We start from the raw sequence: 17,176 nt of genomic DNA, 5'->3' as shown, positions 1-17,176 counted from the left end.
AATATTCTTGTGTTTTCTTAAGTCTTGTATCCAATAATGGATGGGTATCAAAGAAATATTGAACATTTTACTAGCTTTTCTTGAAGATCTTAACATACATACATATTATAACTGAGTTAACAAACAAATCATGAGGATTAAATTATTCTTTCTCATATCTCCTGCATACTGCAAAGTACCATAGCTTCCTTTAACTTTTGAAAGAAATTCTTTGTGTATAAAGTTGGGAAATGATATACAGATAGCTTGATAGTACTGTATCTCAGTTTAATGTATATTTTTTCCAAAGGTAATTATATTGAAGCCAGTTAAGTAATTTTAGCCCTATCACCTAGTAAACTGTGGAATCTAACAGAAATTCTTATGAAATAGTAGAATTTATTATGAAAAATAAACGAGACTACAGGAGCATTATTCAGATCATCATTTTTCTTTATTTTGTGGTACCATATAAGTTGATAGTGGTTAGAGTTGTGAAGACCAAGGAAAATCTTGGGCTCATTGATGTAAAAGTAGGTGAAACATCTGTTGATATCAACAAAACTTTTGACCCAACTTTATTCTTTCTAGAATGTATGGCTTGTGTACAAGCAGAAAGAAAGGAGAGTGACTGGTCCAAGTGAAGGCTGGTCTGTGGCAGGGGTGTGTGATGCCACCATGGTTGTTCACTTTGTTTATGGATGGGGTGGTAAGGGAGGTAAATGTAAGAGTTTTGGAGAGAAGGGTGAATATGCAGTCAGTGCAGGCAGAGAGGGCATGGGAAGTGAGTCAGTTGTTTGTTGATGTTACAGCACTGGTGGCAGATTGAAGTGAGAAACTGCAGAAGTTGGTGATGGACTGTGAAAGAGTGTGTTAAAGGATAAAATTGAGAGTGAATGTCAATGAAAGCAAGGTTCAGCAGGGTTAAAGGACAGGTTACTTGAGATATGAATTGGGATGGAGAAAAATTGGAGGAAATGAAATGCTTTAGATATCTAGGAGTGGACATGGCAGCAAATGGAACCGTGAAAATGGAATTGTGTTATAGGGCAGGGGAGGGGCGAAGGTCTTGGGAGCACTGAAGAATGTGTGGAAAGAGGTAATGTTATCTGGGAGAGCAAAAGTGATTATATTTAAAGAAACAGTAGTCCTAACAGTATTATATGGGTGCGAGGCATGGGCTATAGATATGGCTGTGCTGAGGACTGTGGATGTGTTTGAAATGTTTGAGGACAGTATGTGGCATGAGGTGGTTTAATTTGGTAAATAATGAAAGGGTAAGAGAGACGTAATAAAAAGTGTGGTTGAAAGAGCAGATCGGGATGTGCTGAAATGGCTTGGACATATGGAGAGAATGAGTGAAGAAAGGTTGACAAATAGGATATATGTGTCAGAAGTGGAGGGAACAGTGAGAATGGGGAGACAAAATTGGAGATGGAAGGATGGAGTGAAAAAGATTTTGAGCGATCACGGCCTGAACATGCAGGAGGATGTAAGGCATGCATGAGATAGGGTGAATTGGAATGATGTGGCATACTTGGGTTAATATGTAATCAGTGGATTGAACTAGGGCATGTGAAGCATTCAGAGTAAACCATGGAAAGGTCTTGGGGGCCCAGTTTTGGAGAGGGAACTGCGGTTTCAGTGCATTACACATGACAGCTAGAAAATTGATGTGAGTGGAAGTGACATTTCTTTGTCTGTTCCTGGCACTACCTTGGTAACATAGGAAACAGCAATCAGGTAAGGGAAAAAAATTAATACCAACTTTAATGTTGAGTGTTGTTCTTTGCATGGAATGAATGATTGTGGAGTGGCTGGGCAGTAGAATCAATAGCCACTTAGTATTTCACCTGACTGTTTATGTGGTAATGTAATGGTAAGATCATGGATGTGTCTGGTATATCTCCATAATGACATTCAACATTATGATATGTTTTAAGGGTTAGACTATTTGGGGAAGTTGGATGAGGTTTTCATAATTCTATTGATTTCTGCAAGTACTTCACCCTCTTTTACATTGATTACCCCACATTTTCCAGGCCTCCTACTTCATTTGGTTTATAAGTGTAGAATGAAAAGCAATCCCAGTCTTTCTCCTTGTTTTAATTCTCTTCACAATAAATCTTACCATTCCAGCAGAAGTTCTTTTAGATTCTGATTTTGATAATGTGGCAAGCATGGACTTGAAAATTACCCAAATTTTTCTTTACATTTGCCTTCTATTTTTTCAAGTATCTTTATTTTTACATCAGTTAAATGAAATTTCAATGCTTAGGAAGTAAAAGTTTAAGTAATATGACAATTTGCCTTGCATCATCATTGATTTTCAGTATTTATTTGATTATGAAACCTCTAACATCCGCAGATTTTTCCTTCCCTACATGTTCAAGGTTTGTGTATCCTCACTAGTTATTTCTATCCCACAGACTGAGAAAGAAACAGCATAAAAGTAGGCTTAGATTTGTATAGTATTACCCATAGAGTGATTAGTGTTCCACTACTGTAAGAAATGAGTGGACTTTATTTTTTATGTTAGTTGTGATGGCTCGGACATATGAGGTGTTTTGGTTGAGGTTGTGTGCGAAGTTCTAGGGTCAGAAAGAATGATTTGTTAAACAGAGATGAGGTAGTGAAAGCTTTGCGGAAGATGAAAGCTGGCAAGGCGGTAGGTTTGGATGGTATTGCAGTGGAATTTATTAAAAAAAGGGATGACTGTGTTGTTGACTGGTTGGTGAGGATATTCAGTGTATGTACGGCTCATGGTGAAGTGCCTGGGGATTGGAGGAATGCATGCATAGTGCCATTGTACAAAGGCAAGGGGGATAATTCGAGTGTTCAGATTACAGAGGTATAAGTTTGTTAAGTATTCCTTGGAAATTATATGGGAGGGTATTGATTGAGAGGGTGAAGGCTTGTACAGATCATCAGATTGGGGAAGAGCAGTGTGGTTTCAGAAGAGGCATAGGATGTGTGAAACAGGTGTTTGCTTTGAAGAATGTATATGGGAAATACTTGGAAAAACAAATGGATTTGTATGTAGCATTTATGAATCTGGAGAAGGCATATGATAGTGCTGATAGAGATGCTCTGTGGAAGGTATTAAGAGTATATGGTGTGGGAGGTAAGTTGCTAAAAACGGTGAAAAGTTTTTATCAAGGATGTAAGGCATGTGTACTAGTATGAAGGGAGGAAAGTGATTGGTTCCCAGTGAATGTCGGTTTGCAGCAGGAGTGCGTGATGTCTCCATTGTTGTTTAATTTGTTTGTGGATGGGGTTGTTAGGGAGGTGAATGCAAGAGTTTTGGAGAGAGAGGCAAGTATGCAGTCTGTTGTGGATGAGAGGGCTTGGGAAGTGAGTCAGTTGTTGTTCGCTGATGATAAGTGCTGGTGGCTGATTTGGGTAAGAAACTGCAGAAGCTGGTGACTGAGTTTGGTAAAGTGTGTGAAAGAAGAAAGCTGAGAGTAAGTGTGAATAAGAGCAAGGTTATTAAGTTCAGTAGAGTTGAGGGACAAGTCAACTGGGAGGTAAGTTTGAGTGGAGAAAAACTGGAGGAAGTGAATTGTTTTAGATAGCTGGGAGTGGATTTAGCAGCGGATGGAACCATGGAAGCAGAAGTGAGTCACAGGTTAGGGGAGGGGGCGAAGGTTCTAGGAGCATTGAAGAATGTGTGGAAGGCAAGAATGTTTTCTCAGACAGGAAAAATGGGTATGTTTAAAGGAATAGTTGTTCCAACAATGTTATATGGTTGCGAGGCATGGGCTATAGATAGGGTTGTTCGGAGGAGGGTGGATGTGTTGGAAATGAAATGTTTGAGGACTATATGTGGTGTGAAGTAGTTTGATCAAGTAAGTAATGAAAGGGTAAGAGAGATGTGTGGAAATAAAGAGTGTGGTTGAGACAGCAGAATAGAGTGTATTGAAATGGTTTGGTCACATGGAGAGAATGAGTGAGGAAAGATTGACAAAGAGGATATATGTGTCAGAGGTGGAGGGAATGAGGAGAAGTGGGAGACCAAATTGGAGGTGGAAAGATGGAGTGAAAAAGATTTTGAGTGATCGAGGCCTGAACATGCAGGAGGGTGAAAGGCATGCAAGGAATAGAGTGAATTGGAACAATGTGGTATAACGGGGTCAACATGCTGTCAATGGATTGAACCAGGGCATGTGAAGCATCTGGGGTAAACCATGGAAAGTTCTGTGGGGCCTGGATGTGGAAAGGGAGCTGTGGTTTCGGTGCATTATTACATGACAGCTAAAGACTGAGTGTGAACGAATGTGGCCTTTGTTGTCTTTTCCTAGTGCTACCTCGCACACATGAGGGGGGAGGGGGTTGTTATTTCATGTGTCGTGGGAATGAATAAAGGCAGACAGTATGAATTATGTACATGTGTATATATATATATGTCTGTGTGTGTATATATATGTATACGTTGAGATGTATAGGTATGTATATTTGCGTGTGTGGATGCGTATGTATATACATGTGTATGTGGGTGGGTTGGGCCATTGTTCTGTCTGTTTCCTTGCACTACCTCGCTTACCTGGGAGACAGCGACAAAGCAAAATGAATATATATATATATATTTATTATATTTATATTTATTTTGCTTTGTCGTTGTCTCCTGCATTAGCGAGGTAGCGCAAGGAAACAGACGAAAGAATGGCCCAATCCACCCACATACACATGTATATGCATACACGTCCACACACGCAAATATACATACCTATACATGTCAATGTATACATATATATACACACACAGACATATACATATATACACATGTACATAATTCATACTGTCTGCCTTTATTCATTCCCTGGGATAGGGGAGAAAGAATACTTCCATGTATTCCCTATATACCCTAGCCTGAGCCAGGTACTCATTTAATTGACCAACCCTTAGGGGTGGATGAACAGTTGTGGACTGACTGCCACAACCTGGATTTGAACCTGTGCATTCAAAATGGTTGTTATTTTACTTGTATTCCTTATTATTAACTCATACATAAAATACTAAAGTAGTAACAGTTATACAGGTATTGTTTACATATATATTAGAGGAAATTGACAAATGTGGCAACATCAACACAAACTGCACATTTCCCTCCCCTGTTGTGCGTACAATTTAATTGAGAGTGATTGTCCTATGGATGCATTTGACTCTCATAGGCAACCCCTTCTCTACCCCTATCCTGATTTATATATAGCCTTGAAATTGTGGCTGGAATTCTCAGTGCAAAGATCTTCATCTGTGGATGATGATTGTTTGAAGATCTTCATTTGTGAAGTGAAAGGCTAAAGGAAATCAGCTTAGAAATAATGAATGCTGAGTATGTTTGGCATGAATAGACACTTATGTGTATTCTATGTACTTTTTAGACATTTCATAACATAATCTTGGTGTTCATACAGGGTAAGGCAGATCTGGTCCGTCTTCACAATCCATGGGGGAATGAAGCGGAATGGAAAGGATCATGGAGTGACAAATCTTCAGAGTGGGCGACTATAAGTCCCGAAGAGAAACAGCGGTTAGGACTCACCTTTGATGATGATGGCGAGTTTTGGATGAGTTTCAAGGTAGTGATATGACAGAACTGGTATTTCAAGGACTTAGGGTATCCTGTTATGATTTACAAACCTTTTTATAGTTCTGTTCACAATATATTTGTAAGATCTGCAAGAATTTCGCAAACTTTAAAGTACATGAGTACTGCATGCATTAGTGACATATATTATGTAACCATAATCACTGTGGTTTTAATAACTTCAATAACTACCTAGATACAATTATAACCAGGACTTCAGTGAGAACTTTACTACAGTTGAGATCTGTGATGTTACCCCCGAAGTATTTGATTATGATGATAGTGATGATGAAGATGATGATGATGAAAATGGTGGCCAAAAAGCTGCGGACTCTGTTCAAAGGAAGTGGCGCAGATTGATGTATGAAGGTGCTTGGGTCTCTCACCAAACTGCTGGTGGTTGCAGAAATTTTATTGGTAAGCCAAATAAGGATAGTTCTGTGGAACAACTATCTTGACTTAGGAAAGTTAAAGCGATAAGTTGAATCATCTAGCATCCTTAGTGTCAGGATTACTGGTCATGTATACTGTCTTTTCAGTTAAATTAATGGACTAGACATGGTATATTTCCTTTACGTACACCATACACTTATCCTTTATTTTCACACCTTGTTTTGAACCTCTTAATCTTAGCTTTTCTGTTTAATTTTGTCATTTCTTTTCACTCGAAGTCTAGTATGTGAGGACTCTTGTCTGTTATTGGGGGCCTTTTTCATTTGAAAAAATTAGTTATTTGATCATAATTATTCAGACTTTACACTTTTTCTATTTCCAATAATATTTGTATTTTCTGTAATATGAACTGCAATGTTAAAAAGAGTGAAGAGCACTCATTTACACTGCTTCTTCATATGGCAGCTGTACTTGACCCACTATATCCATTCAGTAGTATTCCTCCAGAATAGAGTGCTTGTGTAGAATCTTTCTTGAGTGAACTGCAACACAGAATAAGAACTGAAGAAACAATATGTCTCCACTCAGGTAGCATAAACTGCACTGAATCCACTGACATGTTAGCTAGTGCAAACCCTTGCATAGACATCCATGTCTGCACATTTTTCTATTTCCATTGAACCTCTTTCTTTCCTCATACAACTGCAACCACCTGCCTCATTCTGGGAGATTCTGTAGATAATCACCCTTACACTTCCTCTTTTGATTCTTTCTGCCAATCTCATCTCAGTATAGCATTCTGATTATTTCATTCTTTACTTTTTCACATCCTGAAGCTTCCCGAGTAATCTGTCATTCATTTCCTTAGATGATGAACTCTTTTCCAATCATCCATTTATATTTAACAACTTATGTATGTTGTGTTACTAGACTCTACCTGTTTGTTGTCACACTGTGATTGAAAAGTCATCATTGTATCATTGTCAGCTTACAAAAAGGTGTAGTGTCATCAGTGAACTTGATCCACACTTCATTTCTCTATTTCTGACTAGAGTATGGTTTAGAAGTGGGAGAAGCCCCATAAAAGGGGACATGGGGTTCCGTGATAAATTAGAAAAATTGAATATTGTAAAATCAAATAGTTCTGACATGAAACATAAGTGTGGTGACAACCTGCAGTTAATCTGTAAGCAATTTTTGTTGCTTGACACTCTAATCATATTCCAGATACATTTGCAACGAACCCACAGTATACAGTGGATTTGGAGGATCCAGATGAAGATGATGATGATGACCTGTGCACCATAGTTGTTTCACTTATGCAGAAGAATGTCAGACAACTTAAACGCTATGGTGTTGATTATGTGCCAATTGGCTTCACTATATATAAGGTATCTGTAATGTTTGCTATTTGCTTGTATTTGGGGTATCTCAGATAAAAGTTTCAAGATTAAAAGCCAAAGTAGAAATTTTAGATGTTAATGTGCTGAGAGGTGCAACTGGAGGGATGTCTGATCATTATCTTGTGGAGGTGAAGGTGAAGATGTATTAGAGGTTTTCATAAAAGAAGAGAGAATGTTGGGGTGAAGAGAGTGGTGAGAGTAAGTGAGCTTGAGAAGGAGACTTGTGTGAGGAAGTACCAGGAGAGACTGAGTACAGAATGGAAAAAGGTGAGAACAAAGGATGAAGGGGAGTGGGGGAGGAATGGGATGTATTTAGGGAAGCAGTAATGGCTTGCGCAAAAGATGCTTGTGGCATGAGAAGCATGGGAGATCGACAGATTAGAGAGGGTAGTGAGTGGTGGGATGAGGAAGTAAGATTATTAGTGAAAGAGAAGAGAGAGGCATTTGAACGATTTTTCCAGGGAAATAATGCAAATGAGTGGGAGATGTATAAAAGAAAGAGGCAGGAGGTCAAGAGAAAGGTGCAAGAGGTGAAAAAGAGGGCAAATGAGAGTTGGGGTGAGAGAGTATCATTAAATTTTAGGGAGGATAAAAAGATGTTTTGGAAGGAGGTAAATAAAGTGCGTAAGACAAGGGAACAAATGGGAACATCAGTGAAGGGGGCTAATGGGGAGGTGATAACAAGTAGTGGTGATGTGAGAAGGAGATGGAGTGAGTATTTTGAAGGTTTGTTGAATGTGTTTGATGATAGGGTGTTTTGGTCGAGGTGATGTGCAAAGTGAGAGGGTTAGGGAGAATGATTTGGTAAACAGAGAAGAGGTAATAAAAGCTTTTCGGAAGATGAAAGCTGGCAAGGCAGCAGATTTGGATGGTATTGCAGTGGAATTTATTAAAAAAAGGGGGTGACTGTATTGTTGACTGGTTAGTAAGGTTATTTAATGTATGTATGACTCATGGTGAGGTGCCTGAGGATTGGCAGAATGCTTGCATAGTGCCATTGTACAGAGGCAAAGGGAATAAAAGTAAGTGCTCAAATTACAGAGGTATAAGTCCGTTGAGTATTCCTGGGAAATTATATGGGAGGGTATTGATTGAGAGGGTGAAGGCATGTACAGAGCATCAGATTGGGGAAGACCAGTGTGGTTTCAGAAGTGGTAAAGGATGTGTGGATCAGGTGTTTGCTTTGAAGAATGTATGTGAGAACTACTTAGAGAAGCAAATGGATTTGTATGTAGCATTTATGGATCTAGAGAAGGCATATGATAGGGTTGATAGAGATGCTTTGTGGAAGGTTTTAAGAGTTTATGGTGTGGTAAGCAAGTTGCTAGCAGTGGAAAGTTTTTCCCAAGGATGTAAGGCATGTGTACGAGTAGGACGAGAGGAGAGTGATTGGTTCCCGGTGAAAGATGGTTTGCAGCAGGGGTGTGTGATGTCTCCATGGTTGTTTTATTTGTTTATGGATGGGGTGGTTAGGGAGGTGAATGCAAGAGTCATGGAGAGAGGGGCAAGTATGCAGTCTGTTGTGGATGAGAGGGCTTGGGAAGTGAGTCAGTTGTTGTTCACTGTTGATACAGCACTGGCAGCTGATTCGGGTGAGAAACTGCAGAGGTTGATGACTGAGTTTGGTAAAGTGTGTGACAGAAGAAAGTTGAGAGTAAATGTGAATAAATGCAAGGTTATTAGGTTCTGTAGGGTTGAGGGACAAGTTAATTGGGAGGCAAGTTTGAGTGGAGAAAAACTGGAGGAATTGAAGTGTTTTAGATATCTTGGAGTGGACTTAGCAGCGGATGGAACCATGGAAGCGAAAGTGAGTCATAGGGTGGGGGAGGGGCATAGGTTCTGGGAGTGTTGAAGAATGTGTGGAAGGCAAGAATGTTATCTCAGAGAGCAAAGATGGGTATGTTTGAAGGAATAGTGGTTCCATCAATGTTATTACATAGTTGGGAAGCATGGGGTACAGATAGGGTTGTGTGGAGGAGGGTGGATGTGGTGGAAATGAAATGTTTGAGGACAACATGTGGTGTGAGGTGGTTTGATTAAGTAATGAAAGGGTAAGAGAGGTATGTGGTAATAAAGAGAGAATGGTAAGAGAGCAGAAGAGGGTGTGTTGAAATGGTTTGGACATATGGAGAGAATGAGTGAGGAAAGATTGACAAAGAGGATATAAGTGTCAGGTAGAGGGAACAAGGAGAAGCAGGAGACCAAATTGTAGATGAATGGATGGAGTGAATGAGATTTTGTGTGTGTATGTGTGTGTGTGTGTGGATAAATGGTCTGTGATGACACCCCTAAACCGTGAAATCTTCCATTATCTGACTTTTTCCCCCTGAGAACTGGGAAATGATAATCATTTAGGTGGTTCAAGCAGAAACTTCTTCAAAATATGTTTTCACAACTACAGAGTTAACATAAAAATATAGTTAATAACTTATCAAACACTCTTCTCTTATGCATATTATGTATAGCTTTAAGATGTTAACAGAGCAAACATCTAATTTATGATCAGTTACAGAATAAAATCTGATTACATACAGAATATAGGATATTCATTTATGAACTTATTACAAACAGAAAAATTAATCATAGATTTAGGGATGTAATTTCTGTTGAGTACCCCTCTTGGTAATTCTTCATCTTTAGGCATATTTGATATTTTATTGAAACCCAGACTCCATAATTTGTGGCTCAAGCTGTATATGGTAATAGTAGAGTTTCTTCATTAGAAAACACCATCGTGATTGGTCCCTTTCAGTGTACTGTAATTTGCCTGTATAGAAAAATGTGTGGTCATAATCTTTTGTTTCTATTTTCACAGCTGCCAGAAGATCAACAGTCTGGGCAAAAACTGGATAAAGAGTTTTTTAAGTATAACGCTAGTTATGCAAAAGTACCCTTCTTCCTTAATACACGTGAAGTAACTACAAGATTCAGCTTTCCTCCTGGTTCATACGTTATCATACCTTCCACGTTTGAACCTGAAACACCTGGAGAGTTTCTCCTCAGAATCTTTACTGAAGCTAAGAGAAGGTAATTCTGTATTGCATATAGTCCAAGTGTTCTTCCGTGCTGTATTTGGTCTCAGGATCCATTAAGGGACAAAGGCATATTGAAAGGAATGCATAAGATGCAAATAATTTTCTCTGACAAACACACACAAAATTTTTGAGAATAGAATATAGAATTTTTTACAGAGATTAGATCATATATATTTATACTTTTAGATTATTTAGTTTCTGAAAATTGTTCTTGACCTGAAATGCTTTTCTCAGGAAATTTTCAAACTGTTTTTGATAATGTAATTAACAGATTGTAAAACCTGTAACCTCTTCAAAGCAGTGTGACAGAAATGTATGTCAGGAACATTTGGAGCTTCATTGGGGTAAGTTGGTGTCTAATGATTTTGATGTGATAATTTCATTGGACTAACAGAAGGCACCAGTGGCTGTTTGGCTGGTCTGAAAGATTCAGGGCACAGCCAAACGCATATGGACATGTGCCTAGCAATGCCCCTGTATAAAAGTCTACATAACTTTATGTTATAAATATGTACATAATTTCAGTGTGTTATGATATTCTATTTATTTTATATTTATATCTCTGAACATGTTGAGGGCTAGTTATGCTGGTTTTGTTTTGTATCTTGGTATGAACTTTATTTGCCTTTAGCAGGAGCATCTTAACACAACTGAAATCTTTAATGTCTCTTACAGTTACTTCATAGTATTTACCTGGTACCAGAAAACCCCAGTCTTTCACATATACCTTATTTTCGTTTGAAATACAAAATGCTCTGCATTAAGTGTTACTTTTTTATGATGAGACAATTACTGAAGTATTATGCTGTGCAATAAGTAATGAAGTTTTTATAAAAGACATTATGTTTTTAAATATATTTATTTTAGAAATGGTTGTACCTCAAATAAAATGTTAGTTCTTACTTGTGCTATTTAATACTTTACTAAAGAAAAGAAATACACAGAACTACATTGAAAAATTATTTTCAATCTGGTTATTATATAACAATGTAATCTGAGGAATATAACATCAAGTTATGATGGAGAGAGGCAGCACCAACACTGATTTGCCTTTGTTGAGAAAAAAAAAAAGGATAAAATATAGTACAAGTAGTCTACATGAACTTCTTGAAAAGTTGAGGCAAAGTATGGAGAATAGATAAAGTGAACAATTGTGCAAAATACAAAAATGGGAAACTGTGATAGGCATTGATGAAAAACTAGTTATTGTACTGCTGCACAGCCATATAGATATAGTATGAAAGACTTAGAGCAGGGACTACATAGGTACAGCAAAAGTAAATCTGAAATATAAAAATACCAACGGAAATGTATCATGCCAGAGTAAAACACAATTACTATACAATTCCACCTCATGCTCAGCACCTGATTCTTGCAACAGTTCTGGACCCTTCTCATCCAAACCACTCCATGACCAACCACTAACCCCAAGTAGTGATAAACAACTGACTAACTGCCTCACACCAGAAACTACACTCACAGATCCTCCTTACCCCAACAAACATAAAAACAACGAAACATTCATAGTGTATACTAAAATTACCTAACATGTACTAAACAAACATCCTCCTAATTTCGATCTTTAACATCAAAACCTCCAGACGTACACCCATCAGAAACGTACTCCTGAGACATATGCTGTCTGCACTCTGACAACACCCATCACTCTACCATTAGAAACACTTCTTCAACTTACCACAAGACCTAGAATGCCCATGAAGAAGCTACCTAGACAAACACAGTGAATATGTACTGCTCAGATACCCTGCATGTACCTCACACAGATACACACACATTACCTTGCTTTATGACCAGTTCTCCCACCCACTGGAAGTGGCTGGCTTCCTGAATGGTGCAAGAAGGGGCTCTTCAGTCAGTAATGTAAGTATTGTGTTTGTGTGTATGCTTAATCAGCAATTTAAATTTCATGGTTGCTGAGTTACAGAACAAGGTATGAACTGGGACATTACCATGCTACCTATATTCATTATGACTGTACGGTGTATCCTTCTGTTATCTCTCAGTTCCTTAAATATTGCCTAATGGTAGTGAAATCCTTAATGTACAATATATACTTTTGTTATTCTTCATTTCACCAAATGCTGAGCAATGGCAATGAAATCCCTACCACAGTTCTTCCCATACAAGTATTTTATTCATATTTAAAAGAAATTGGATTATTCAAACTTGATTCAAATCTGGTTACTGTACTTTGAGTTTTTCTTAAAGAAATCTTCAATGAATTCTAAGTGGATATCATAGTATATCAAATAAATATGTGTAATTACCAAAGATCAGTAACATTACTGTTTGTTTCTATTTGATACTGTAAAAACAAATGCCCTTAACAGTAGTTGACTAAATAATGCCTTTTGCAGTTTGTCTTTTCTTAAACTTATCAAACTAATCTTACCATGTAAGTACCCCTCTAGTTTCACATAAATTGACATATTTACTATTTTTGGCTTCTCTGTGTTTGTCAATTTATCCTGTTCTGTGAGGTCAGCAGCACTTGTCCCTCTCTTCAAGCACAGATGAATCATCTAAGCTTACATGTGATGAGTTATGGTTCCACTGATTTTTGCCCTAAAAATCAATAGCTAATGTTATTCATTCATAGGATGAAGCAATTTGTATGCTAGATATGCTATGAAATTAATATCAGGCTAGAAAAATGGTTTGAATGAACACCTGAAAGTCAAATAGCAAGAATTATTAAATGTTTTACTAAAGTATTAATCAATGACTCTTTTCTAATTGATTGAGGATGTGTTCTGACATTTATCACTGGAAAAGAAGATTTACATTAAAAAAGACATCCTGAGTAAAAATGGACAACTCTTGCTTACATCTTGAGAGTAAATTCTAAGGGAGGAGTTCTCTTCACTTTCTGCTCTTTTCACCATCTCCATGGCCACTGCATTGAACACATCTTGCACACCTGATGAGGATATAAAACAAGTAGGTTTTGATTATGATAGCATCTCTTCTCCTTAGTTGATATATGATATATAAAAAGGTAAGAGATGAAAAGTTGTGTGTAAGGTCAGAACTTGATCAGCCTAAAATGCATTAAATATAGGAGAATTAGAGATTAATATCATTACTATTTATGGCTGCTTAACCTCTTCAATTGGACTCTGCCTGCTTGAGGTTAAACCACAAGTGAAAATTCACCTTTGGTGAGGCTGTATCATTGTTAGTTGATGAAAGAGAATACAGTCTCAACAAAGAATTTCTCACTTCATAAGAGTTTATCCTGTATCTGCTGCTGAGTGTTGCAAAACACAGAAGCTGCAACAGCCCCTGGAGAGAGGGTCCTGGGATTATATAATGATAATGAAAGCAGGTTGGTGAGGGACATGAATGAAAGGATCTTTGAGAGAGGAGCAGATCCATGGCATGCTAGGGATGGGTATGCCTGGGAGATGAATCATTCACCACTTGAAGATGACATGACTCAGATGGTAGACTCAAGAAAGAAAATCCAGAAGTTAATGATAGAGTCTGGGAGAATGTGAAAGATAACATACCTGTGTTGGTAAGAGCAGAAGTCTCCAGGAAAGAGGCTCCTATTGAACCAGCATATTCCTTGGCAGAATTCTTGTTTACAGCAAGGTTTTCTGTGAGATCCACTTTATTACCCACAAGTACAAGCATCAGGCCATCACCTACACGGGTTCTTAGCTCTATAAGGATACAAAATCGTCAGCTGTAAAAGTTACAATATAAAATGATAAAACAAACAATGATCCACAGTTTTAATTAAGACATGAACTTTGTAGACTTCTCATTAAACTGGTAAACAATTGCAAACTTACCATGTACCCATGACTGCACATCAGTGAAGGTGGAGTAATTGGTCAGGTCAAACATAAGGATAGCTGCATTAGCTCCTCGATAGTACATAGGTGCCATGGAGCGGAACCTCTCTTGCCCTGCTGTGTCCCACACCTGCATGAACACCCAGCTAAAAAGTCTTACCAGGTCACAGGGAGTCATGCTTTGCTTGAAGGTCATGCTATGTTACAAAACAAAAAAAATTATGCATTCCTGAAAAATTTCATTGTCAAACTGGTTCACAATATCATAAACTGCTGGTCTTGGCAACCAGAGATGGATCTACAGCCAAGACAGTCAAGCAGACTAAGTTAAGAACATGAGAACATGGACTCTGTAAAAGGCCTACTGGCCCATACTAGGCAGGTCCTTCCTACAACCAACCCATTCTTAAAACAAGTCAAGATTCCAGCCCCAAACACTGCTTCTGGCAAGTTATTCCAGAGATTAATCACCCTATTGTTAAACCAATGCTTCCCCACATCCAATCTGAACCTAAATTTTTCTATCTTGAAGCTATCATTGCAAATTCTAACTTGGTTGGCTATCCTTAGAAGATTGCCAATTTCCCCCTTATTTAGATGTCATCCATTTGCAACAGTGAGATGGCTATGTCCAGAACACCACAAGATAGTGTAACCCATACATGTCTGGCTAGTGTAGTTTGAGACTGAGGTTTGTCTAGTGGAATGGAGTTCAATATTGGGTTCCGATTGGGGTTGTTTAGTGATTATTGAGTTAGTAATGGGCGTACTTTTTCTTTTCATTGGCTTGTTGGTAAAAGGGGAATGTAAGAGTGCAAGTTGTGTGAAGTAAAGGTAAGCTTGTTGTTTCAACTTGGCCGTTAATGGAATGCAACAGTTTTGAAGATTGACTTTTCCATCAGCACTCCAAGTGGAGATTCCCTAACATATATTCTCTACATGAACATTTAAAGTCGTCAATTCTTTTTTATCCCGTTATAGAATTTCACAAGTCTGACTGGATTTTTCAACCATTTAGCAGGCTACATATGAAATTTACTCAAGTCCAGACGTCTGTATCTCAACCGTCTGGAACACTACTGCAACTTCGCGTTTACAAGATTTTAGCCTTATTTTCCGAAGATGATTTACCAGAAAGTATATTATACTTGAACAAAACAATGGTTAAATTGATCCTTGAGGAACTTGATCACATCCTTTTCCATTTCCAAAATGCTTTTCACTTGTGTTTTGCTTTATTCCCTTAAATGATTTTCGAAATCCAATCTATGCTCTCTCTATTATATTTGCTTAATGGTGACATTTACTTCTCTCTGTAATGTGAGAAAAGAGCGAAAAGTCTAGTGTTAAAAAATTATAAAATTCACTTAGATCTAAATTCTTGCTACACATTACCGTTTCCTTAAAATGTAAAACATCATAAGACGCTGTCTTTATAGACCTATACAACTTGTTTACCATAATTTCCTTTTCTTAAGCCCTTCAACTGCTACGTAAATATGATGGTTCCCTAAGAACGGCGATTTACATGAGACAAAATCTCCACGCCACTGTTCAGCGTTCATAAACCATATCCCACGTCCAGGCCTCCTTAAATCACCCAATCATCACTTAACCCTTCAGTAGTAACTCTGCCAGCGTAAAGGGAATGCTATATCTGTCCTCTGACACTATTCACTTCTTGATGTACATGTGGTAATGCGAGGGAGCTCTAGAGCACAGTGTTTGTGAATTCAAGTACAGAAGAGTGTTAGTGAATTCAAGCCATACAGTAATTCACTGATAGACTCGTTTAATCTTTATTTTACTCATTTGTTCTATTATTTGGATATCCTAACTGTGTATGACATACATCACACGATATAGGTACGTGATCAACTGTGACGTACAACATCAGAGGCAAAATTTCCTTAGACTGTTTTTGAAATATCGTTCCACTGCTTCCTGATTGCTTCCTCCTCCCTCCTTCCTGGGTTAGACCATTATTCCGTGTCCAGTGGCCACTCCGTACACTTCGTGGACTCGTTGACAACAACCACTTGAGCCCTCAGCCATGGCCAAAGGTAAATAAAGTATTTATACTTTTATATTTGATACGTCAGCATGCATTATTTTAATCATACAAACTATGTTTGAAAGATATTTTCCTAATTGTTTCTCGCATATGGGTTTTCTTGTAGGCTTTTTCCCTTGTGGTCGCATGCCAAACCGAGGTATAATGTTGTCTTTATCTTCATGGTTGAAGATACGAATCACACTTGCACCACAACTGATACTGGTTGAAGATACGAATCACACTTGCACCACAACTGATACTATTTCATCCAACAGATGAAACAGAAAAGTTTTAGCAGTCCTTCAGAAATTCTGCATATTCTTTGAGGGTTATACTGTAGTGAAATCCAGTTTTATTCTACGTTGGTCTGATTGTTTCGTTAGTTTTCTGAAAATATCATCACTGGCACTGCTGCCACCCATGTCGGGCAGTGTTGGAAGTAATGAAACGTGAAAAAATGCTCGAAACAATTAGTTAATCGCGTGCATATTGTCCAATGACATCATTGGATTATTCTTTTCGTTTGCTCCTCAGCAGGTAATGTACTACTTGTTAGAAAGTTTTGGATTATTACTGACTTCGTGACGTTATTATTTCTAAATGTGTTCTCTCCTTTGTCCGATAACGTTCACTCCACATTTTCACATGAATACTCTGTACTGCCTGCCTACAGTCTTCTGTACCATTGTCAAAAGCTCTATTATCATCCAGTTTAATGCGCTATCATGATTAATTGCCGGGATACTTACGCTAGAGGGCTCTCATTCATGGTACAACATTTCAGCTGCAAAAGATCACTTGTCTTTCTTTGCAGGTCCATGACTAATGGCCCATTAATGTTTCTTCCCAGAGTCTGCTGAAATTCTCCAGATTTTGTCCTTTTTTTTTTTTAATTAGAT

The 17,176-nt window shown here is 38.0% G+C and overlaps 3 protein-coding genes across 12 annotated transcripts in view; 2 read left to right on the top strand and 1 right to left on the bottom strand.

Annotated features, from left to right (window-relative positions):
• Window positions 1–11,299, top strand: part of LOC139761909 (calpain-B-like) — a 52,857-nt gene extending 41,558 nt beyond the window's left edge. For all 7 annotated transcript variants that reach the window (XM_071686530.1, XM_071686534.1, XM_071686533.1 and 4 more), the window contains 4 exons: window positions 5,394–5,558; window positions 5,779–5,983; window positions 7,187–7,350; window positions 10,178–11,299. In XM_071686530.1, coding sequence (XP_071542631.1) covers window positions 5,394–5,558; window positions 5,779–5,983; window positions 7,187–7,350; window positions 10,178–10,393 — 750 coding nt within the window. In that variant the 3' untranslated portion in view covers window positions 10,394–11,299. The remainder of the gene's footprint in view (window positions 1–5,393; window positions 5,559–5,778; window positions 5,984–7,186; window positions 7,351–10,177) is intronic.
• A 157-nt stretch (window positions 11,300–11,456) lies between these two features.
• LOC139761913 (uncharacterized) overlaps window positions 11,457–17,176 on the bottom strand; it is a 9,799-nt gene continuing 4,079 nt past the window's right edge. Inside the window, exons 1-5 of one of the 4 annotated variants that reach the window (XM_071686548.1) lie at window positions 16,111–16,232; window positions 14,219–14,418; window positions 13,931–14,086; window positions 13,247–13,338; window positions 11,457–12,983 (exon numbers count right to left, since the gene is read on the bottom strand). In XM_071686548.1, the coding sequence (XP_071542649.1) occupies window positions 12,900–12,983; window positions 13,247–13,338; window positions 13,931–14,086; window positions 14,219–14,418; window positions 16,111–16,115 (537 nt within the window). In that variant the 5' untranslated portion in view covers window positions 16,116–16,232 and the 3' untranslated portion in view covers window positions 11,457–12,899. Of the gene's footprint in view, window positions 12,984–13,246; window positions 13,339–13,930; window positions 14,087–14,218; window positions 14,419–16,110; window positions 16,233–17,176 lie in introns of those variants that run through there. The other 3 variants (XM_071686546.1, XM_071686547.1, XM_071686545.1) reach the window with 3 other exon arrangements.
• Window positions 16,180–17,176, top strand: part of Atg7 (Autophagy-related 7) — an 87,891-nt gene continuing 86,894 nt past the window's right edge. The window contains exon 1 of the mRNA XM_071686524.1: window positions 16,180–16,284. Coding sequence (XP_071542625.1) covers window positions 16,275–16,284 — 10 coding nt within the window. The 5' untranslated portion in view covers window positions 16,180–16,274. The remainder of the gene's footprint in view (window positions 16,285–17,176) is intronic.

Source organism: Panulirus ornatus, chromosome 42, assembly GCF_036320965.1.
Source record: "Panulirus ornatus isolate Po-2019 chromosome 42, ASM3632096v1, whole genome shotgun sequence".
Lineage (NCBI taxonomy): Eukaryota > Metazoa > Arthropoda > Malacostraca > Decapoda > Palinuridae > Panulirus > Panulirus ornatus.
This window is presented reverse-complemented; position numbering and strand designations above follow the sequence as displayed.